This window comes from Ranitomeya imitator, chromosome 2 (assembly GCF_032444005.1).
Source record: "Ranitomeya imitator isolate aRanImi1 chromosome 2, aRanImi1.pri, whole genome shotgun sequence".
Lineage (NCBI taxonomy): Eukaryota > Metazoa > Chordata > Amphibia > Anura > Dendrobatidae > Ranitomeya > Ranitomeya imitator.
In genome coordinates, this window is record NC_091283.1 from 612209831 (window position 1) to 612234757 (window position 24927).

The following is a 24927-nucleotide window of genomic DNA, read 5'->3' on the forward strand; positions in this document are numbered from 1 at the left end:
GATTCAATTGTGTACCAAAGAAGACAGAAAGTAAAGGGTCGAAAAAAACTGCCTTCGTAAAAGGTGTGCAGGATTTCTGATATTAATCATAACTTCCCAATCCACAATTTCTATAAGGCTACAATTCTCTATCGTTCTTTTTGAAACGGAAATACTTTTGCAGATACCCTGTCTCTGGTATAACAATGCTGTCTACTCACTTGAACTTGACTACTCAGTGGCTCGCAATAAAAAAATATAAAAAAGACTAAATGTTCAGTACCTTAATAGACTTGTATGTGTCTTAGCTGTGTCACTTCTTGGATATGTCCAGAACTGCTTGCAAATATTTTTTTTCTTTTAGGCATTATGCTAATTTTTAGTTTCCTTAAAAGGGTTATACAAGATCATTAAAATAGTGCACAGAGGCAGTAATACATCTAGATTAATTAAATAACATATACTAAAGCAGAGGCAAACACTGACAGCTTGGGGCCCTGTGCAAGAAATGTGTCTGGCCACCCCTCCTTTTATGGCAACAAAGCTACATATTATATATATATATATATATATATATACATATATATATATATATATATATATATATATATATATAGTCACACAGTCTCCTTTATTATGTATATTGCCATCTCCTTATTACACAGTGCCCTCTCTTATTATGTACAGCGCCGTCCCATACAAATCGGATTATATGGAGCCCTGTCTTTATTACATACCGTCCTGTCTTGTTAGATGTATAATGCAATGATGCCTGAGGAGTATGGGACAGCTTCTTTTGTAATGGAGGAGCTGATGGACTGGTCGTCTGGTCACCGACTGCTCCATCAGAAGTAATTTTATATCTAACAAGAGAGGGGACTATGTAATAAAAGAGGGCGCTGTGAAAAACAAAAATAACAGGAATAAACTACGTAAGAGACAACACTGTACATAACAGCAGAGGAAGTTATATAATAAGGGACGGTGTTATACATAATAAAAGAGGAAACTATGTAATTAAGGATGGTATTATACATAATAAGTGAGTACACTATATACTAAGTAGTGTTGAGCATTCCGATACTGCAAGTATCGGGTATCGGACGATATTTCCTGTATCGGAATTCCGATACCGAGATCCGATACTTTTGTGATATCGGAAATCGGTATCGGAGTGTGCGGTGCGTATGGTTCCAAGGGTCTGGAGGAGAGGAAACTCTCCTTCAGGCCCTGGGATCCATATTAATGTAAAAAATAAAGAATAAAAATAAAAAGTATGGCTATACTCACCCCTCCGAAGAACCCTGGCTGTCACCGCTGCGAGCGTCCACCTCCGTTCATGAGAATGTAGTGAGTGAAGGACCTTCGATGACGTCGCGGTCAGGTGAGCGGTCACGTGAGCGGTCAGGTGACCGGTCACCTGACCGCGACGTCATCGAAGGTCCTTCACTCACAGCATTCTTAAGGACGGAGGCGGACGCTTGCAGCGGTGACAGCCAGGGTTCTTCGGAGGGGTGAGTATAGCCATATTTTTTATTTTTATTCTTTATGTTTTACATTAATATGGATCCCAGAGCCTGAAGGAGAGTTTCCTCTCCTTCAGACCCTGGGAACCATCGAGGAATACCTTCCGATATTTGTGTCCCATTGACTTGTATTGGTATCGGAACTCGGTATCGGCGAGATCCGATATTTTGCCGGTATCGGCCGATATCATCCGATACCAATACTTTCAAATATCGGAAAGTATCTCTCAACACTAATACTAAGTGACTGTGCTATATATAATAAGGCTACATCCCTGTATCTGTGTGCAGTGTTGGTGTGCTGCCCGCTTTTACAGATGCATTGAGCATCTCCTATTTTGAACCTCAAAATCGGATCAGAACAGAACATTCTCTGACCCTCATGGATCTCATTCTCAGAGCCATGATTTTCATGTATGTGTGAATGGACTTATAAAACTCTGAGTCCGTATGCCATCTGATAAAAAAACCTGGAAGCACACGGACATTTCACACAAATGTGAGAATGTAGAATAAGGGATTTTACAAAACAAACATTATCACTCAAAATCACACAGTGCAGATACAGAATAATATTTACATCCAGGAACTTACCGCTGACGTCTCGTCTGATTAGAGCCGCTTTCTCCTGTTTCTTCTCCATCTGGTCAGACCTTCATGTTGACATCTCCTAGTCATGACTCGTCTTGTCACGATGATCGTCGGAACCCTGAAAATAACAAGGTCACACACATTGTATACATACATGTGTCTCCCCCTGAATACAGATATGTACCCACCATTAATATTCTATTAGCCATGCACCATTAAAAATATAATGTGATATGCAGCACTGTGTCCCCCATTAACTATAATCTCTGACTCCCAATAATATAAATTATTCAGTCTGTGACTCTCCCCAATTACCTGTAAGGCTATGTGCGCACGGAATATATGCAAGGTTTTATAGTACAGGAAAAGTGAATGAGATCCCTGAAGTCTAATGCACACGCTGCTTATTTTTTCCTTGCTAATTTGCAGCAGATTAAAATCTGCATAATGTCAATTCTTGCAGTGTACTTCACCCGTACTAATGGGGAAAAATACGTAACAAAGGCATGACAAAAATGTGGGAAAAAATTGTATGCATTTTAAGCAATTTTCTTCCTGCCAAGACATTAGGAGATGCAGCAGAATTTTCTCCTGCAAATCCTGAACGTGTGCACATAGCCTTAGTTCCTGTCCTGTGCCGCCCCCATTTATTCTAAATACCTAATAGCATCATGATGAATTTGGGGGTGGGAGAAGATATCAGGTGCTGAGCATCCTCCACCACCTCCCAATTAATTACAAGTCCCTGACAGCGTCTTCTCCCACCATTCAGCTCATTCTAAAGTGTCCTGTGAACCTTATTGCCTCCTCTCTCAATCCCCAATAAATTTTAAGTCCCCGATAGCATCACAATGATTTGTAAGATATGGGAGGACGCTATCAGAGGCTTAGTACTCTCCTCCACAACCCAATTCATTTAACTTCAATATCTAACGTCCTCCTCCCCTTCCAATGTTCGTAAGTTCATTATAAATCCCCCTTTCTCCTATCGAAATCAACCACACCCCTCATTGGCCTCCTCCCCCCCGCATCCCATCATTGTCCTCTCCCCCACCTCCATCATTGCCCTCTCCACCACCCCCAACATTTCCCTCTTCACCAACCCACCGCTGCCCTCTCCACCACCCCCATTTCCTTCTCCCCCACCTCAATCATTGCCCTCTCCACCACCCCAATCATTGCCCTCACCCACCACCTCCATCATTACCCTCTCCACCACCTCCATTAATGCCCTTTCCACCACCTCCATTATTGCCCTTTCCACCACCTCTATCATTGCTTTCTCCTCTACCACTCCATCATTGCCCTTTCCACCGCCTCTATCATTACCTTCTCTGCCACTACCCCATCATTGCCCTTTCCACCACCTCTATCATTGCTTTCTCCCCCACCACCCCTATCATTGCCCTTTCCACCACATCCATCATTACCTTCTCCCCGCCACCCCCATCATTGCCCATTCCACCACCTCTATCATTGCTTTCTTACCCACCACCCCATCATTGCCCTCTCCATCACCCCATCATTGCCCTCTCCACCACCTACACACATACAGACATCTCACAGCACGTTCCCCGCAGCTGTGCACATACTGTACATACACACATATACACACACAGCACCACTCACCTCTCCGCATGTCCCCCGCAGCCGCAGCATCTTCCTCGCTAGCAGCTTTTTGTCTGACACAGATGCGCACTGAATGCTGGCATCATCCAGCGGCACTAGTGTGTCAGACACGAAAAGCAGCCAGGAAGCATCTCCGCTCTGCTGCCATTTTCTCCTGTAGACAGTGGAGCTGCAGGGATCATTGCCTGCCACACATGAGGGCAATCTGGCCAGGGTCCCCTCTGGGCCAAATAAACAGGCCAGATTGCCCTCAGTGTTAGCCACCCTGCAGGGGCCCCCCTACACCTCCAGGCCCCAATGTAGTCGCATCGGCTGCACATGCGACATGTCCGCCCCTGTACTAAACCATTCAATCCCAGAGATTCCAGCACCATGACTCTCCTGAACTTCACTGTTCTTCTGTTTAACTTGGCAGCAAGATATCTTTTCCTGTATACCCCTCATAACTTCTGCAACCAATCACTGGTCTCAGTGATCTTGTGAGTGATTGGTTGTAACAGTCACTTGGGGCATAGTGAACAAGAAATCAGCAGGTCTATTGAAGGCTGATCGGGAATGGAGGGTACCAGGGACATGATGTGGGAATGTTAGGGAGCACAAGGGTAAGTATATGCAAATATTAAGAGACCACTACATCAAAACCCTGTCATGAGCAGCCCAATCTCCAGACCTGAACCCCATTGAAAACCTCTGGAATGTAATCAAGAGGATGATGGATAGTCACAAGCCATCAAAGAAGAACTCCTTACATTTTTGCACCAGGAGCAGTGTGAAAGACTGGTAGAAAGCATGCCAAGATGCATGAAAGCTGTGATTAAAAATCATGGTTATTCCACAAAATATTGATTTCTGAACTCTTCCTGAGTAAAAACATTAGTATTGTTGTTTCTAAATGATTATGAACTTGTTTTCTTTGCATTATTTGAGGTCTGAAAGCACTGGTTTTTTTTGTAATTTTGACCACTTCTCCTTTTCCCCCCCAAAAATACAAATTTTTTGCGTGGAAATTCGGAGACCTGGTTGTCAGTAGTTTATAGAATAAATGAAAAATTTACATTTAACTCAAAAATCTACTATATAATTGTCTAAGGGTAACTTCCATCTGTCTGTCTGTCTTTCTGTCTTTCTGTCTGTCACGGATATTCATTGGTCGTGGCCTCTGTCTGTCATGGAAATCCAAGTCGCTGATTGGTCGTGGCAAAACAGCCACGACCAATCAGCGACGGGCACAGTCCAGCGGCAAAATGGCCGCTCTTTCCTCCCCACAGTCAGTGCCCGCTCCATAATCCCCTCCAGTCAGCGCTCACACAGGGTTAATGGCAGCGTTAACGGACCACGGTGTAATGCACTCGGTTAACGCTGCTATTAACCCTGTGTGACCAACTTTTTTAAAAGATCTAATGTTAAAAATAATTAAAATAATAAAAAATAGTTATATACTCACCGTCCGTCGGCCCCCCAGATCAGGAACACGCCTTTCCCGCTCCTCGCGATGCCCCGGTGACCGCTCCATGCATTGTGGTCTCGTGAGATGATGATGTAGCGGTCTCGCGAGACCGCTACGTCATCATCTCTTGAGACCGCAATGCACTCTTGAGACCGGAGCGCGCGAGGAGCATCGGAAAACGCTTCGCTTGGATCCGGGGGCCAACGGAGGGTGAGTATGTAACTATTTTTTATTTTAATTCTTTTTTTTAACAGGGATATGGTGCCCACATTGCTATATACTACGTGGGCTGTGCAATATACTACGTGAGCTGTGCAATATACTGCGTGGGCTGTGCAATGTACTGCGCGGGCTGTGCAATGTACTGCGCGGGCTATGCAATATACTACGCGGGCTGTTCAATATACTATGCGGGCTGTGCAATATACTACGTGGGCTGTGCAATATACTGCGTGGGCTGTGCAATATACTGCGTGGGCTGTGCTATATACTACGTGGGATGTGCAATATACTACATGGGCTGTGCAATGTACTACATGGGCTGTGCAATGTACTACGTGGGCTGTGCAATGTACTACGCGGGCTGTGCAATGTACTGTGCGGGCTGTGCAATATACTGCGCGGGCTGTGCTATCTTATTTTGTTACATATATTGCTCACTGTGGACAGCTTTAAAGCTAGTATATTGCCTTAAAGAGGTTGGCCACTGCTTAGTAATAGATGGCCTATTTTCGGCAAAGGCCATCAATATTAATACCCCCACTGACCAGCTGTTACCGGCACCGACTGGAAATTCTTGAATGCTGTAAGAACATGGCAATTACTTCAAAATCATGGTGGCAGCATCTAGGTACTGCAGATCCATATATACTGTATATATAGTGCCTTGCGAAGGTATTCGGCCACCTGGAACTTTTCAACCTTTTCCCACATATCATGCTTCAAACATAAAGATACCAAATGTAAATTTTTGGTGAAGAATCAACAAGTGGAAAACAATTGTGAAGTTGAACGAAATGTATTGGTTATTTTACATTTTTGTGGAAATTCAAAAACTCAAAAGTGGGGCGTGCAATATTATTCAGCCTCTTTACTTTCAGTGCAGCAAACTCACTCCAGAAGTTCATTGTGGATCTCTGAATGATCCAATGTTGTCCTAAATGCCTAATGATTATAAATATAATCCACCTGCTCTGTGATAGTCTCAGGGTTCTGTTTAAAGCACAGAGAGCATCATGAAGACCAAGGAACGCAATTGGCAGGACCGTGATACTGTTGTGGAGAAGTTTAAAGCCGGATTTGGATACAAAATTATTTCTAAAACTTTAAACATCCCAAGGAGCACTGTGCAAGTGATCATATTGAAATGGAAGGAGTATCATACCACTGTAAATCTACTGAGACCCGGCCATCCCTCTAAACTTTCATCTCAAACAAGGAGAAGACTGACCAGAGATGCAGCCCAGAGGCCCATAATCAGTCTGGATGAACTGTAGAGATCTACAGCTGAGGTGGGACAGTCTGGCCATAGGACAACAATCAGTCGTACACTGCACAAATCTGGCCTTTATGGAAGAGTGGCAAGAAGAAAGCCATTTCTCAAATATATCCATAAAAAGTGTTGTTTAAAGTTTGCAACAAGCCACCTGGGAGACACATCAAACATGTGGAAGAAGGTGCTCTAGTCAGATGAAACCAAAATCGAACTTTTTGGCAACAATGCCAAACGATATATTTGGCGTAAAGGCAACACAGCTCATCACCCTGAACACACCATCCCCACTGTCAAGCTGGTGGCAGCATCATGGATTGGGCCTGCTTTTCTTCACCAGTGACAGGGAAGATGGTTAAAATTGATGGGAAGATGGATGGATCCAATTACAGGACTATTCTTGAACAAAACCTGTTGGAGTCTGCAAAAGACCTGAGACTGGGATGGAGATTTGCCTTCCAACAAGGCAATGATCCCAAACATAAAGCAAAATCTACAATGGAATGGTGCACAAATAAACGTATCAAGGTGTTAGAATGGCCAAGTCAAAGTCCAGACCTCAATCCAATCGAGAATCTTTGGAAAGAGCTGAAAACTGCCGTTCACAAACTATCTCTATCAAACTTCACTGAGCTCGAGCTGTTTGCCAAGGAAGAATGGGCAAGAATTTCAGTCCCTCGATGTAAAAAACTGATAGAGACATACCCCAAGCGACTTGCAGTTGTAATCACAGCAAAAGGTGGCACAACAAAGTATTAAGTTAAAGGGGCCGAATAATATTGCATGCCCCACTTTTCAGATTTTTGAATTTCCACAAAAATGTAAAATAACAGAAAAATCTTTAACCCCTTCATGACCTTGGGATTTTCAGTTTTTCCGTGTTTGTTTTTCGCTCCCCTCCTTCCCAGAGCCATAACTTTTTTACTTTTCCATCAATTTGGCCATGTGAGGGCTTATTTTTTGCGGGACGAGTTGTACTTTTGAAAGACATCATTGGTTTTACCATGTCGTGTACCAGAAAATGGGAAAAAAATTTCAAGTGCGGTGAAATTGCAAAAAAAGTGCAATCCCACACTTGTTTATTGCTTGTTTTTTTTGCTAGGTTCACTAAATGCTAAAACTGACCTGCCATTATGATTCTCCAGGTCATTACGAGTTCATAGACACCAAACATGACTAGGTTATTTTTTATCTATGTGCTAAAAAAAATAAATAAATAAAATTGCGCCATTTTCCGATACTCGTAGCATCTCCATTTTTCCTGATCTGGGGTCAAGTGAGGGCTTATTTTTTGCGGGCCGAGTTGGCGTTTTTAATTATAGCATTTTGATGCAGATACGTTCTTTTGATTGCCCGTTATTGCATTTTAATTCAATGTCGCGGCGACCCAAAAAACGTAATTCTGGCGTTTCAAATTTTTTTATCGCTACGCCGTTTAGCGATCAGGTTAATGCTTTTTTTATTGATATATAGGGCAATTCTGAACGCGGCGATACCAAATATGTGTAGGTTCGATTTTTTTTTATTGATTTATTTTGAATGGGGCGAAAGGGGGGTGATTTAAACTTTTATATTTTTGTAATTTTTTTCACATTTTTTTTTACTTTTTTTTAAACTTTTGCCATGCTTCAATAGCCTCCATGGGAGGCTAGAAGCAGGCACAACGCGATCGCCTCTGCTACATAGCAGCGATCTGATGTTCGCTGCTATGTATCAGAAATGCAGGTGTGCTGTGAGCGCCGACCACAGGGTGGCGCTCACAGCTACCGACAATCAGTAACCATAGAGGTCTCCAGGACCTCTATGGTTACTATTCAGAAGCATCGCCGACCTCCGATCATGAGACAGGGGTCAGCGATGCGATCATTTCCGGCCGCCCGGCCGGAAGCGGTAGTTAAATGCCGCTGTCTGCGTTTGACAGCGGCATTTAACTAGTTATTAGGCACGGGCAGATCGCGATTCTGCCTGCGCCTATTCCTGGCACATACCAGCTGTTCAAAACAGCTGACATGTCCCAGCTTTGATGCGGGCTCACCGCCGGAGCCCGCATCAAAGCGGGGCTTCTGACCTCGGACGTACTATCCCGTCCGAGGTCAGAAAGGGGTTAAATGAGAAGGTGTGTCCAAACTTTTGGTCTGTACTGTATTTATATATATACAGTATATATATATATATATATATATATATATATATATATATATATATATACAGACCGTATTTCGCAGTTTATATGACGCACGAGATTATAAGACGCACCCCAAATTTTGAATAGAAAAATAGGAAAAAAAACTTTTTTTTAATAAAGTGGTGGTGCTTCTTACAATCCATGCGTCTTATTGCTTACTAGGGGTGGTAGCTGTGGTGAAGCGGGGTCCCAGGGTCGCTGCTGGCGGAGGCCAGAATGGGGCGATGCTGCGGACACCAGACTGGGAGAAGGGGGGATTTAGATGTGCGAAGCTGTGGGTGTTTTGTGGTGCAGGGCTCCGCCGACATTTTATAAAAGCCCGGCACTCCCGCACTTCCATGGTTTACTTTGCGGTGGTCTCAGGGAAAATGGCTTCCGGGGACGGAGCATGCACAGATGTAGATCTTGGCGCTGAGATCTCCTGAAATCTTGGTGCCGAGATCTCCATCTGCGCATGTGCTGACCCCAGCAGCCATTTTCACGGAGTCCACCGCATTGTAAACCATGGAAGTGTGCGGGCTCCAGGCTTTCACAAAATGTTGGCGGATCCCCCACACCACCGAACACCCGCAATGTCACACATTCGAAACACCCCCCTCATCCCAGCCTGCGGCCTGCAGCAACGCTCCACTCTTGCTTCCACCAGCAGCGATCCTGGGACTCTGCTCCACCGTGGCCAGTAAGGTATATTCGAATTATAAGACACACCCCCATTTCCCCAAAAAAATTTTGGGGAAAAAGTGCATCTTATAATCCAAAAAATACTGTATATACATATATTATACACACAGTGGCTTTCAAAAGTATTAACCCCCTTGGCTTGTTATGGTCGGTCAGTATATACACACCTTTTCTGAAGAGCCACAGAGGATGCAACACTATTTAGCAAGAGAAATTTCCAAACAAGCCAGGGTTGGGTTAAAAAAAATATCCCAATCTCTAATGATCCACTGGAACACCATCAAATCCATGATCATTAATGGAAAGAATAAGGTACCATAAGAAACCTGCCATGAGAGGACTACCCACCAAAACTCTCAGCCCAGGCAAGGAGTTCCCAGGCAAAGACTGGTGTATCTGTCCATACGACCACAATAAGCCGTACATTCCATAGCGGTGGCCTTTATGGAAGAGTGGGCAGAAAAAAAAAACTTTATTTACCCACAAAAAATTGTAAGGCTTGCTTTGAGTTTGCCAAAAGATATGTGGGAGAGGAAGATGCTCTTGGTCAGATGAGACCAAAACTGAACTTTCTGGCCACCAAGGTAAACGCTATGTCCGGCACCAAACCAACACAGCTCATCACCCCAAGAACACCATCCTCACAGTGAAACATGGTGGTGGCAGTATCATGCTGTGGGGTTGGTTTTTGACAAAATGGACAGAGAAAATGATCTGAGTCGTTGGGAAGATGGATGGTGCAAAATACAGGGATATTCATCGTTGTTTCAGTCTGTTAGCGATTTGAGACTAGGATGGATGTTCATCTTCCAAACAGACAATGACACAAAGCATACTGCTAAAGCAACACTGAAGTGGATTAAGGGGAAAAGTGTAAATGTTTTGGAGTGGCGTACTCAAAGCCCAGACTTCAATCCAATTGAGAATCTGTGGTCAGACTTGAATATTGTGGTTCACCAGTGGAGGTTGATGGAGGTGGAGCAGTTTTGTCTTAAGGAATGGGCACAAATTCAACTGGCAAGATGTGGAAAGCTCATAAAAACTCATCTAAAGCGACTTGCAGCTGTAATTGTCACAAAATAAGGTTCTAAAATGTACCGACTTTAGGGGGGTGAATAGTTATGCACATTGAAGTTTTCAGTTATTTTGTCCTATTTGTTGTTTGCTTCAGAATAAAAAGAAAATTAAATGTTCACAGCAGTAGGCATGTTGCAAACCATCAGGAAAAAAACAGTGACATTCCAGTTTGTGAGGTAGCAAGATTCGAAAAAAAAATTCCAGGGGGAAGGAGGAGGTTTGGAGTGATTACTTTTGCAAGTCACTGTATATACAGTTAGGGCCAGAAATATTTGGACACTGACACAAGTTTTGTTATTTTAGCTGTTTACAAAAACATGTTCAGGAATACAATTATATATATATAATATGGGCTGAAAGTGCACACTCCCAGCTGCAATATGATAGTTTCCACATCCAAATCAGAGAAAGGGTTTAGGAATCATAGCTCTGTAATGCATAGCGTCCTCTTTTTCAAGGGACCAAAAGTAATTGGACAATGGACTCTAAGGGCTGCAATTAACTCTGAAGGCGTCTCCCTCGTTAACCTGTAATCAATGAAGTAGTTAAAAGGTCAGGGGTGGATTCCAGGTGTGTGGTTTTGCATTTGGAAGCTGTTGCTGTGAGCAGACAACATGCGGTCAAAGGAACTCTCAATTGAGGTGAAGCAGAACTGTTGTGAATTCTGTGGCTGAGTTCACTTCTGTGGTCACAAGTGGTATTGCAGTCTCTGGGCTTCCTCCCTCAGGTGTTTTGGTGAGCTCGTTGGCTGCCTTGCTATTTAGCTCCACCTGAGTCTGTCTTCCTTGCTCCTTGTCAATGTTCCAGTGTTGGATCTGAGCTACTGCATCTTTCCTTGGGCCTGCTGCTCTGCTAGATAAGTGCTTCTAGTTTGTTTTCTGTTTTTTCTGTCCAGCTTGCTATTAACTTTTGCTGGAAGCTCTGAGAAGCAAAGGGGTGCACCGCCGTGCTGTTAGTTCGGCACGGTGGGTCTTTTTGCCCCTTTGCGTGGTTTTCGTTTTAGGGTTTTTTGTAGACTGCATAGTTCTCTTTGCTATCCTCGCTCTGTCTAGAATATCGGGCCTCACTTTGCTGAATCTATTTCATTCCTACGTTTGTCTTTTCATCTTGCTAACAGTCATTATATGTGGGGGGCTGCCTATTCCTTTGGGGTATTTCTCTGAGGTAAGTCAGGCTTGTATTTCTATCTTCAGGCTAGTCAGCTCCTCAGGCAGTGCCGAGTTGCATAGGTAGTGATAGGCGCAATCCACTGCTGCTTATAGTTGTGTGAGGATAGATCAGGTACTGCAGTCTACAGAGATTCCACGTCTCAGAGCTTGTCCTATTGTTTTTGGTTATTGCCAGATCTCTGTATGTGCGCTGATTACTGCACGCTGTGTTGCCTGATTGCCAGCCATAACAGTACAAGGAGCCACTCCGATGATTCCCAATAGAGGGAAAAAAGAAATCCTGACATCATTTTTTTTTCTTAGCTCTGTCTTCAGTCTTTTTTTTCCCCTAGACATTAGAGTGCTTCAGGACACAGCTGTGGACATGGATATTCAGGCTCTGTGCTCCTCAATGGATAATCTCGTTGTAAATGTACAAAAGATTCAAGATACTATTGATCAGAAATCGATGCTAGAACCAAGAATTCCGATTCCTGATTTGTTTTTTGGTGACAGAACTAAGTTCCTGAGCTTCAGAAATAATTGTAAGCTATTTTTGGCCTTGAAACCTCATTCTTCTGGTAATCCTATTCAACAGGTTTTGATTATTATTTCTTTTTTGCGCGGCGACCCACAGGACTGGGCGTTTTCTCTTGCACCAGGAGATTCTGCATTGAGTAATGTTGATGCATTTTTCCAGGCGCTGGGATTGCTTTACGATGAGCCTAATTCAGTGGATCAGGCTGAGAAAAATCTGCTGGCTTTATGCCAGGGTCAGGATGATGTAGAAGTATATTGTCAGAAATTTAGGAAGTGGTCAGTACTCACTCTGTGGAATGAATCTGCACTAGCGGCTTTGTTCAGAAAGGGTCTCTCTGAAGCTCTTAAGGATGTAATGGTGGGATTTCCTATGCCTGCTGGTTTGAATGAGTCTATGTCCTTGGCCATTCAGATCGGTCGTCGCTTGCGCGAACGTAAATCTGTGCACCATCTGGCGGTATTGTCTGAGAGTAAACCTGAGCCTATGCAGTGCGACAGGACTATGACTAGAGTAGAACGGCAAGAACACAGACGTCTGAACAGACTGTGTTTCTATTGTGGTGATTCTACTCATGCTATTTCTAATTGTCCTAAACGCACTAGGCGGTTCGATAGCTCTGCCGTTATTGGTACTGTACAGTCCAAATTCCTTTTGTCCATTACCTTAATGTGCTCTTTGTCATCGTATTCTGTCATGGCGTTTGTGGATTCAGGCGCTGCCCTGAATCTGATGGATTTGGATTATGCTAAACGTTGTGGATTTTTCTTGGAGCCTTTGCGGTGTCCTATTCCGTTGAGAGGAATTGATGCTACACCTTTGGCCAAGAATAAGCCTCAGTACTGGGCCCAGCTGACCATGTGCATGGCTCCTGCACATCAGGAAGTTATTCGCTTTCTGGTACTGCATAATTTGCATGATGTGGTCGTGTTGGGGTTGCCATGGCTACAAACCCATAATCCAGTATTGGATTGGAACTCTATGTCGGTAACCAGCTGGGGTTGTCAGGGAGTACATGGTGATGTTCCATTTTTGTCTATTTCGTCATCCATTCCTTCTGACATCCCAGAGTTCTTGTCGGACTTTCAGGATGTATTTGAAGAGTCCAAGTCTGATGCCCTACCTCCGCATAGGAATTGTGATTGTGCTATCGATTTGATTCCTGGTAGTAAATTCCCTAAGGGTCGTTTATTTAATTTGTCCGTACCTGAACACACCGCTATGCGCAGTTATGTGAAGGAGTCCCTGGAGAAGGGACATATTCGCCCATCGTCGTCACCATTGGGAGCAGGGTTCCTTTTTGTAGCCAAGAAGGATGGTTCGCTAAGACCGTGTATTGATTACCGCCTTCTTAATAAGATCACTGTTAAGTTTCAGTATCCCTTGCCATTGATTTCTGACTTGTTTGCTCGGATTAAGGGGGCTAGTTGGTTTACTAAGATTGATCTTCGTGGTGCGTATAATCTGGTGAGAATCAGGCAGGGAGATGAATGGAAAACGGCATTTAATACGCCCGAGGGTCATTTTGAGTATCTGGTGATGCCGTTCGGACTTGCCAATGCTCCATCTGTTTTTCAGTCTTTTATGCATGACATTTTCCGTGAGTATCTGGATAAATTCTTGATTGTTTACTTGGATGACATTTTGATCTTCTCAGATGATTGGGAGTCTCATGTGAAGCAAGTCAGAATGGTTTTCCAGGTACTGCGTGCTAATTCCTTGTTCGTGAAGGGATCAAAGTGACTCTTCGGTGTGCAGAAAGTTTCATTTTTGGGGTTCATCTTTTCCCCTTCTACTATCGAGATGGATCCGGTTAAGGTTCAGGCCATCCAGGATTGGACTCAGCCGACAGCTCTAAAAAGTCTGCAGAAATTCCTGGGCTTTGCTAATTTTTATCGTCGCTTCATCTGTAATTTTTCTAGCATTGCCAGACCATTGACCGATTTGACCAAGAAGGGTGCTGATTTGGTTAATTGGTCTTCTGCTGCCGTGGAAGCTTTTCAGGAGTTGAAGCGTCGTTTTTGCTGTGCCCCTGTGTTGTGTCAACCTGATGTTTCTCTTCCGTTCCAGGTCGAGGTTGATGCTTCTGAGATTGGTGCAGGGGCGGTTTTGTCACAGAGAGGTTCTGGTTGCTCAGTGTTCAAACCATGTGCTTTCTTTTCCAGGAAATTTTCTGCTGCTGAGCGTAATTATGATGTGGGCAACCGAGAGTTGCTGGCCATGAAGTGGGCATTCGAGGAGTGGCGTCATTGGCTTGAGGGTGCTAAGCATCGCGTGGTGGTTTTGACTGATCATAAGAACCTTACTTATCTTGAGTCTGCCAAGCGCTTGAATCCTAGACAGGCCCGTTGGTCGTTATTTTTTGCTCGTTTTGATTTTGTGATTTCATACCTTCCGGGCTCTAAAAATGTGAAGGCGGATGCTCTGTCTAGGAGTTTTGTGCCCGACTCTCCGGGGTTATCTGAGCCGGCGAGTATCCTCAAGGAAGGAGTCATTGTGTCTGCCATCTCCCCTGATTTGCGGAGAGTGTTGCAGAAATTTCAGGCTAATAAACCTGATCGTTGTCCGGCCGAGAAACTGTTCGTCCCTGATAGGTGGACTAGTAAAGTTATCTCTGAACTTCATTGTTTGGTGCTGGCCGGTCATCCAGGAATCTTTGGTACCAGGGAGTTGGTTGCTAGATCCTTCTGGTGGCCGTCTCTGTCACGGGATGTGCGTGCTTTTGTGCAGTCCTGTGGAATTTGTGCTAGGGCTAAGCCCTGCTGTTCACGTGCCAGTGGGTTGCTTTTGCCCTTGCAGGTCCCGAAGAGGCCTTGGACACATATTTCGATGGATTTCATTTCTGACCTTCCCGTTTCTCAAAAAATGTCGGTCATTTGGGTGGTCTGTGATCGCTTTTCTAAAATGGTCCATCTGGTGCCCTTGGTTAAATTGCCTTCCTCCTCTGATTTGGTGCCTTTGTTCTTCCAGCATGTGGTTCGTTTACATGGCATTCCTGAGAATAGTGTTTCTGACAGAGGTTCCCAGTTTGTCTCGAGGTTCTGGCGAGCCTTTTGTGGTAGGATGGGCATTGACCTATCTTTCTCCTCGGCCTTCCATCCTCAGACTAATGGCCAGACCGAATGAACCAATCAGACCTTGGAAACATATCTGAGATGTTTTGTTTCCGCTGACCAGGATGATTGGGTGTCATTTTTGCCGTTGGCTGAGTTCGCCCTTAATAATCGGGCCAGCTCGGCTACCTTGGTCTCTCCATTTTTCTGCAATTCTGGGTTCCATCCTCGTTTCTCTTCAGGACAGGTTGAGTCTTCGGACTGTCCTGGTGTGGATTCTGTGGTGGACAGGTTGCAGCAGATCTGGACTCAGGTAGTGGACAATTTGACCTTGTCCCAGGAGAAGGCTCAGCTTTTCGCTAATCGCAGACGCCGTGTGGGACCCCGACTTCGTGTTGGGGATCTGGTTTGGTTATCTTCTCGTCATATTCCTATGAAGGTTTCCTCTCCTAAATTTAAACCTCGTTTTATTGGTCCGTATAGGATTTCTGAGATTCTCAATCCGGTGTCTTTTCGTCTGACCCTCCCAGACTCCTTTTCCATACATAATGTATTCCATAGGTCGTTGTTGAGGAGATACGTGGCACCTATGGTTCCATCTGTGGAGCCTCCTGCCCCTGTTTTGGTGGAGGGGGAATTGGAGTATATTGTGGAGAAGATTTTGGATTCTCGTGTCTCTAGACGGAAACTCCAGTATCTGGTCAAATGGAAGGGTTATGCTCAGGAAGATAATTCCTGGGTTTTTGCCTCTGATGTCCATGCCCCAGATCTTGTTCGTGCCTTTCATGTGGCTCATCCTGGTCGGCCTGGGGGTTCTGGTGAGGGTTCGGTGACCCCTCCTCAAGGGGGGGGTACTGTTGTGAATTCTGTGGCTGAGTTCACTTCTGTGGTCACAAGTGGTATTGCAGTCTCTGGGCTTCCTCCCTCAGGTGTTTTGGTGAGCTCGTTGGCTGCCTTGCTATTTAGCTCCACCTGAGTCTGTCTTCCTTGCTCCTTGTCAATGTTCCAGTGTTGGATCTGAGCTACTGCATCTTTCCTTGGGCCTGCTGCTCTGCTAGATAAGAGCTTCTAGTTTGTTTTCTGTTTTTTCTGTCCAGCTTGCTATTAACTTTTGCTGGAAGCTCTGAGAAGCAAAGGGGTGCACCGCCGTGCTGTTAGTTCGGCACGGTGGGTCTTTTTGCCCCTTTGCGTGGTTTTCGTTTTAGGGTTTTTTGTAGACTGCATAGTTCTCTTTGCTATCCTCGCTCTGTCTAGAATATCGGGCCTCACTTTGCTGAATCTATTTCATTCCTACGTTTGTCTTTTCATCTTGCTAACAGTCATTATATGTGGGGGGCTGCCTATTCCTTTGGGGTATTTCTCTGAGGTAAGTCAGGCTTGTATTTCTATCTTCAGGCTAGTCAGCTCCTCAGGCAGTGCCGAGTTGCATAGGTAGTGATAGGCGCAATCCACTGCTGCTTATAGTTGTGTGAGGATAGATCAGGTACTGCAGTCTACAGAGATTCCACGTCTCAGAGCTTGTCCTATTGTTTTTGGTTATTGCCAGATCTCTGTATGTGCGCTGATTACTGCACGCTGTGTTGCCTGATTGCCAGCCATAACACAGAACATCCTGAGACTGAAAAAAAAGAAAAAATCCATCAGAGAGATAGCAGACATGCTTGGAGTAGCAAAATCAACAGTTGGGTACATTCTGAGAAAAAAGGAATTGACTGGTGAGCTTGGGAACTCAAAAAGGCCTGGGCGTCCACGGATGACAACAGTGGTGGATGATCGCCGCATACTTAATTTGGTGAAGAAGAACCCGTTCACAACATCAACTGAAGTCCAGAACACTCTCAGTGAAGTAGGTGTATCTGTCTCTAAGTCAACAGTAAAGAGAAAACTCCATGACAGTAAATACAAAGGGTTCACATCTAGATGCAAACCATTCATCAATAACAAAAATAGACAGGCCAGAGTTAAATTTGCAGAAAAACACCTCAAGAAGCCAGCTCAGTTCTGGAAAAGTATTCTATGGACAGATGAAACAAAGATCAACCTGTACCAGAATGATGGGAAGAAAAAAGTTTGGAGAAGAAAGGGAACGGCACATGATCCAAGGCACACCACATCCTCTGTAAAACATGGTGGAGGCAACGTGATGGCATGGGCATGCATGGCTTTCAATGGCACTGGGTCACTTGTGTTTATTGATGACATAAGAGCAGACAAGAGTAGCCGGATGAATTCTGAAGTGTACCGGGATATACTTTCAGCCCAGATTCAGCCAAATGCTCCAAAGTTGATTGGACGGCGCTTCATAGTACAGATGGACAATGACCCCAAGCATACAGCCAAAGCTACCCAGGAGTTCATGAGTGCCAAAAAGTGGAACATTCTGCAATGGCCAAGTCAATCTCCAGATCTAAACCCAATTGAGCATGCATTTCACTTGCTCAAATCCAGACTTAAGACGGAAAGACCCACAAACAAGCAAGACCTGAAGGCTGCGGCTGTAAAGGCCTGGCAAAGCATTAAGAAGGAGGAAACCCAGCGTTTGGTGATGTCCATGGGTTCTAGACTTAAGGCAGTGATTGCCTCCAAAGGATTTGCAACAAAATATTGAAAATAAAAATATTTTGTTTGGGTTATGTTTATTTGTCCAATTACTTTTGACCTCCTAAAATGTGGAGTGTTTGTAAAGAAATGTGTACAATTCCTACATTTTCTATCAGATATTTTTGTTCAACCCTTCTAATTAAACGTTACAATCTGCACTTGAATTCTGTTGTAGAGGTTTCATTTCAAATCCAATGTGGTGGCATGCAGAGCCCAACTCGCGAAAATTGTGTCACTGTCCAAATATTTCTGGCCCTAACTGTAGATAATAGTATTCTTTAGCATTTAGCAATGCACTTTAAAAAAAAACCAGCAGAAAGCTAGCATATTATGGACTATTAGACTATGTTTCCACGGTCTGGAATGGCAGCGCTTTGGACGCAGCGGACACCCAGCTTTTGTACGTGCGGTGATTCCGCTGTGTTCATTGAACACATGCTTAATCACAGCATCCTATACATAGAATGGTGCTATTCATCTTGTGGAGATGGAGCGTCTCCGCAAGATAAATAGAAATGCTGAGGTCTAGGGTTGTGTCCAAAATCAGTATTTCCTTTAAATTACTTTAACCCAAGGGCTATCCAAACTGACCACAGGTTGTTCTATTGTTAAGCCCCCCCACCCCCCACCACCAAGTATAACATGAGGAAGCTGGCTGACAGCAAAGGTTCAGATGTTCAGAGCAACCACAGGGTAAATGGTGCATCAAAATGCCTCAAAATGGAATGGGCTATCCTTGTAAAGAATATACAAGCTTGTCCTTCCTGATAGAAATGTACCTGGATGTTTTTCTTTATCTACTTTATATAGGTGTAACATCATGTTCTGGTTACTCAGTTTTCAGGATTGGGAAGAGCAGCAGCTTAGGACTATCACAGAAGTGCACAAAATGGAGAGGACTCCAGCACTGCAACAGATCGCCAGGAATTTAATGAAAATGGTTGCTTGATGTAAGTAATATACTGGCATCAGGGTCCCCATCACTACTTTATGCCCCATCAAATAGCACAGGAAAAACTTGGTAAAATTTCCCACGTAACTCCATTATATTAATTGTGGATCACAGAACTATAGTTCTACAAGTCAAGGAATTTAGTAAAGAAGTAAAATTCATACTACGTCTCAGACTGCAGCTGCATTATTCATTATAATGCTCAGGTTACTTAAGAAATAGTGAAGTGATGAGTTCAGAGCTGCCCATTTATATAAATATATATTTCACAGAAGTTTGTATTTTAGCCTTCTTTGCAATTACTGTATAAGTAATGATAAAAGATTTTGGGTAGGCATCTCTGCAGCTTTTGATCATCAACATGGATTTTTTTCTCGAACAACATACAGATTACCGAAATCAACGCCAGGATTTATAGTGTCACGTGCTGATGGGTCAGTATGTCAATAAGAACTAATCATAAAATCCTGCTGAAAGCATAGAAAGAGTATGCGCATGGTGAACCTATACTTACCTATGTACCAATACTAGCAGTGCCTCAGAACACTGAAGGAAATCTAAGTTACATCCCTTTATTACAAACAAGCCAAAATCGGCAACAAAGAACAGATAAAAGAAGGCCAATGGAAGTAGTCCTTTCAATGTAATACCACATTTAACCTATACCAAAATCAGCTCTCGTGAAACAATCCCTCCAACAAGAAATGGCTTGAATCAGAAAATAAACATCCGTCAATTAAAAACGTTCTAAACCTAATAGTATGCAATGCGATATTTTCAAAGTAGCCTTAAGAAGAACGTTCTATGTAAAATTTAATGACAAGAAAATGAGATCTACTACAGATTCCAGGAGCCAGGTGGCCACAGCATGCAGAAATTAGCTCTTGGCACTTCTTAGGTTGCATGTGCAAAGTGTTAAGATTACTTTATTAAACATTTCAACATTTTATCACTGGGAATGCTTCCTTTAAATTGCAGGAAAGGTAGCAGGAAAAATCAACCCATCAGAAAATGTCCTGCACACATCAAGTGACACTGAGGACATTCCCGAAATTTAGCCCACTCTATGTCTAACTGAAATAGGTGGAACTGTTTGGAAGAGTCCACATAATATTGAGCTGCTGATGTGATCACTGTCCCTGCCTGTGAAATGCAGAGACAGTCGTAGTCATCAAAAATTTTAGGCAAGCACAGGATCGGCAAAAGCAGTTCTGTAGAGTGTGGCGCGGACCACACCAAATAGCTTCTCATATCTTATCTTCTGAAATTGTAAATACGATTAGATGGAGGGGCATGTAAAATCAGACATAAATAAATAAGAAATACTATAATAGGAGGAAGCTACAGTATTTGTATGTATAAATGTTGTGAACGCTTCTGAATTTTCCATATGTCTGCATACATTTTACCTAAAACTTTAGATTTTCACACAAGTCCTAAAAGTGGAAAAAGAGATCCAAATGAGTCAGAAACATTAGACTGTAATTTTTTAAAGGCAATCTGTCACCTCATTTTTCGTATATAAGCTGTGGCCACCACCATTAGGGGCTTATCTACAGCATTCTGTAATGCTGAAGATAAGCCCCTGATGTAACCTGAAACATAAGAAAAACAATTTAGATTTTGCTCACCATGGGGCGGTTCGATGAGGTCCGGGTCCGATGGGCAGGTCCGGGTCCGGCGCCTCCCATCTTCATGCGATGATGTCCTCTTCCTTGCTTCTTTTGCGGCTTTTGCGCAGGCGTAATTCTCTGCTCTGTTGAGGGCAGAGCAAAGTACTGCAGTGCGCAGGTGCAAGGAAAGGTCAGAGAGGCCCGGAGCCTACGCACTGCAATACTTTATGCTGCCAACAACAGGGCAAATCAGTATGCCTGCGCAGGAGCCGTGACAGAAGCAAGGAAGAGGACATCATCGCATGAAGATGGGAAGCACCAGACTTGCGCCGCCCATCGGACCCAGACCGAACCATCCCTGGGTGAGTATAGTCTAACCTGTTTTTCTTATCTTTCAGGTTACATGAGGGGTTATTTACAGCATTACAGAATGCGGTAGATAAGCCCCTCATGGCGGTGGCCGAAGCTTATAAGCGAATAATGAGGAGACAGATTCCCTTTAAATGAGGAAAATTATCCCATATCACTTGTTTGTGAGTGCCAAACGCATGTGAACCTTTAAGATTAGCAGATGATTTTAAGATGAAATTAGAGTCTGTTTTCAATCAATAGGATACCAATTATATATGAGCGGGTAACAGGTTACAAGACCGATCAAAGTCTGGTTTTCACAACATATGTATGTGGAAGTGTTTCTGTCATGATCCAGGTCGGGGTTTGCTTCTTGCTTTTCTTTCCCCGGCCTGGTTATGGTGGGGTTAACCTTTTCTGCCTCTCTTTGGTTTGTGTGTGGCTATTTATTCGCGCCATTCCTTACCTGCGCCCCCTGGTGGAGGTTGCATGCAACTGCCTTGCAGTTGCATTACAGTTTCATGGCGTGAACAAAGGTGATTTCTGTGGACCTCAGAGGAAAAGATGTTCATGATCATCATGCTGAAAAAAGTTATAAAACCACCTCACGCAATTTTTACTCCACCAATCCACAGTCAGACAGATTGTGTACAAAAGGAGGAAATTATAGACCATTGTTACCTTCCCCAAAAGTGGTCGACTTACAAAAATTTCTCAGAGACCAAGGCATATAATAATGAGAGGTTACGAAGGAACCCAATGTAACTTCTAAGCAACTAAAGGCCTCTCTCATTATAGCTAAAGTTAATATCCATTAGTCCACCATCAGGAGGACACTTGTCGTGATCCAGGTTGGGGTTTGCTTCTTGCTTCTCTTTCCCCAGAATAGTCTTGGAGGGGTTAACTTTTACTTCCTCTCTTTGGTTCTTGGGTGGCTATTTATTGGTGCTATTTTAGGTAGCCTTTGTCAGTGATAGTTCATGCTTCCAGGCTAGAGCAGCTAATCCGTATACCCTAGTGATCCTTCTGCCTCTGACTTCCTGTGTGTGTGTCTGACCTGTTCCCTATCCCTGACCCAGTGTACATTTGGTGATTTCCCTACAGTGTATGACTCGGCTTGAACTCTGGACTCTGCCTCTGGTTTTTCTGTCTCTGGTACTGCATTCCCCGACTGGCTTTTGAACCTCTGGCTTATACCTTGACTGCTCTTTCCGCCTCACGTTTTGGATACTGTGCTCCCATGTGGCTTTGACTTTTGGTCTCATCTCTGACCTCGTGCTTTGCTGTGACTTCTGGTACTTCATCTCCCTGTTTATTGCTGACTTTGGCCTGTCTGACTACTCTGCCACCTCCTGGTGGCGGCCTGCACTTCTGCACCAAAGTGCTACACAGTAAGTGCAACCCTTTTTCCCCGTAACATTGCCCCCTGGTGGTGGCTGAGCGCAACTGCTCTGTAATTGCATTTCAACACTGAGCTGTAATGGTGTGCATGGCTACATTGCAAAGAGAAAGCCCCTGCTCTTCAAAAAGAACATTACTGATCATATGCAAGCTTGCTAAAGATCATGCTATGGGTTTGCCGTGACAGAAAGGGGCTATAAGACCGCGGTGTCTAATTTCACATACTCCTGCACTGATTAGAAGCACTTCACCATCATATTAAGCAATGCTGGTTTGTGATAGCGGTGCAGAGGTTAATCTGTTCAGTTGAGAGTTCCAGGAGCTTTCCTGCTTTGATGGTTTCAGCTGTTCAGTGTTGGCCACTCCCGTCTGCTATATATATATATTTGCCTCTGGCAATCAGGGATTGTAAGTGTTTGTTTCATACTTCCTGGTTCTGGAGTTAGAGGTGTTGGTGGTTTAAGGAGGCGTTTGGAGTGTTCAGAAGACTGTTGATTGGTGATTTGTCTGTGTGCATATTCTCATCCTCTCTTATTTGGTTTTTCCTTCCTTCACATTCTGATGTTCCACTTTGTTGTTTCTGAGTACATATTTGTTTGATTGGTATTTTCATTTATCCCTGAACATCTTCCCTTGTTAGTCTGGTTTGTGTATTCTTATACACAACAACTCCCCACTTCTCTGAGTGGAAACTTTATAAACTCAGCAAGGCACAATGCCCCGGCATCTTCACCATCACAAGTTATCCGGGGAGCAGGGATAGCTAGGGCGCCCCTAGATTTATGGATAGGGAAGGAGTCCCAAGCCTTGAGATATCCTGCAACAGTGCTGTGACAGATCTCCTGGATGACAAAAAAGTATATCTTTTTAGTTTAAATGAGAAGTGTATGTTTTGGGAAAGAAAAACACTGCATTACAGCATAAAAACTTCATCCCATCTATGAAACTTATGGAGGTAGCATCATGGCTTTGGCTTGTTTTGCTGCATTTGGGCCAAAATAGCTTGCCATCATTAATGGAACAATGAATTCTGAATAATACTAGCAAATTCTAAAGTAAAATGTCAGGAAATCTGTATATCAGTTGAAACTCAAAAGAATGTGGATCATAAAGCAAGTCAACAACCAAAAACACACAAGTTTTTCTACAGAAAAATGGATAAGGAAATATAACGTTAAAGTTTTAGAATGCCAAGTGAAAGTACTGACCATAGTCCTATAGAAATATTGTGGAAGGACCTCAAGTGAGCAGTTTATGGGAGAAGCATAACAAGGTTGAAGATGTTTTGTAGGGAGTAATGGGATAAAATTCTTTCAAGCTGATGTACAGGACTAATTTACACTTGTTGAAAACATTTAGATTGTGATTGCTGCATATGGGGATCATAATAGAAACAGAAAGCAAAGGTTCACATACTTATGCCACTCACTGATGTATTATATTCAAATAGATTTATTCATTTGCAAAATGACAATTTGTAATATTTTTCAATCATTTGCTTGATTTGGTTATCATTTTCAACTTTTAGGACTTGCGCAACAATGAGATGTACCGTAGTTTTATTTCAAATTTCTGCAGAAACATGATGCTGATTCTGTGGCGAAACTTATAAAATTCATCCTCACCCGCAATTACTTTGAATTTGACACCAAGATATATATCTTTCATGTGCAGAAACATGGAAATTCTAAAGGGTTTACAAAATATCCAGCACTACTGTATGTGGGGGGCTATGAAAAAAAAATACAGTGTTCTGGATTTGGTCATGCAATGACGTTCAGATAGACGAGCGATTAAATTAATACACAGATGAGAAAACACTGCAATACAATACAGACATTTGAAGTCTGTGCCAAGGTTTTAAACTTCAAAGAAAATGAGCGCTACAAGAATTCGTTGGAGTCATCTACGTGTACTCTTCTATCATTCAAATTCAAGTATGGCTTCTGAAAATCACTGGTACCTAGAATCTCAATGGACTATGTGCTCATAAATAGAGAATCAGATCACAAAAATGTAAAAATATGCTTTAATGGAGAAAATATGTAGCTGTCAATGTAAGTAAAATAACCATTATATGAAAAAGATTAGAACGAGAACCAAAAAGACACTGATGCGGCCATGATTTGGTAGATGCTGCCACTCATCCATTGCTGCAAAGTAGATGCAAAGTATTTCCACCAAAAATGAACTTTTACATGAATCTGAGGATGCAAATTTAGACTATGTATAATCTTCATTTTTCATCTCTTAAATCATGTTTCCATTTTTTTTTTGGCTTAGAAAAAAAAAAAGCACAACACACCTGAATGTGAAGGCCCACAGTATGCAACAAGCACACATCTCATTCATTCAGTTCACTATTAAACATGACCACCATGGATAAACTACAATATTGTTCTTAGTTTCTACTGTACTTTAGTCATAAAACATTCTGAATACATTTAATTGTACTGAGTCAATAGTGAGTATGACAATGACTTCAGAAGAAACCGCAAGTTCTTCTCTAAAGATCTCACAATGACCAGATCAGTGGGATTCTGTGAGGCAATACCTCTACAATATCACCAGACAGTCTCCTTTTTATTGTAGATGGTATTTTGTTTTGTCATAGTCTTTTATTACAATCGATTCAGTACTGGAAGGAGGGACAGTATTCTCGC

The 24927-nt window shown here is 43.1% G+C and overlaps 1 protein-coding gene across 3 annotated transcripts in view; it reads right to left on the minus strand.

The window, feature by feature from the left end:
- Positions 1-24927, minus strand: part of NOTUM (notum, palmitoleoyl-protein carboxylesterase) — a 107493-nt gene that overhangs the window by 38594 nt on the left and 43972 nt on the right. The window contains exon 2 of one of the 3 annotated variants that reach the window (XM_069752459.1): positions 2100-2214. The exons of the other annotated variants lie outside the window; for them this stretch is intronic. Within the exon in view, the coding sequence (XP_069608560.1) occupies positions 2100-2148 (49 nt within the window). The 5' untranslated portion in view covers positions 2149-2214. The remainder of the gene's footprint in view (positions 1-2099; positions 2215-24927) is intronic. 3 annotated transcript variants of the gene reach the window in all.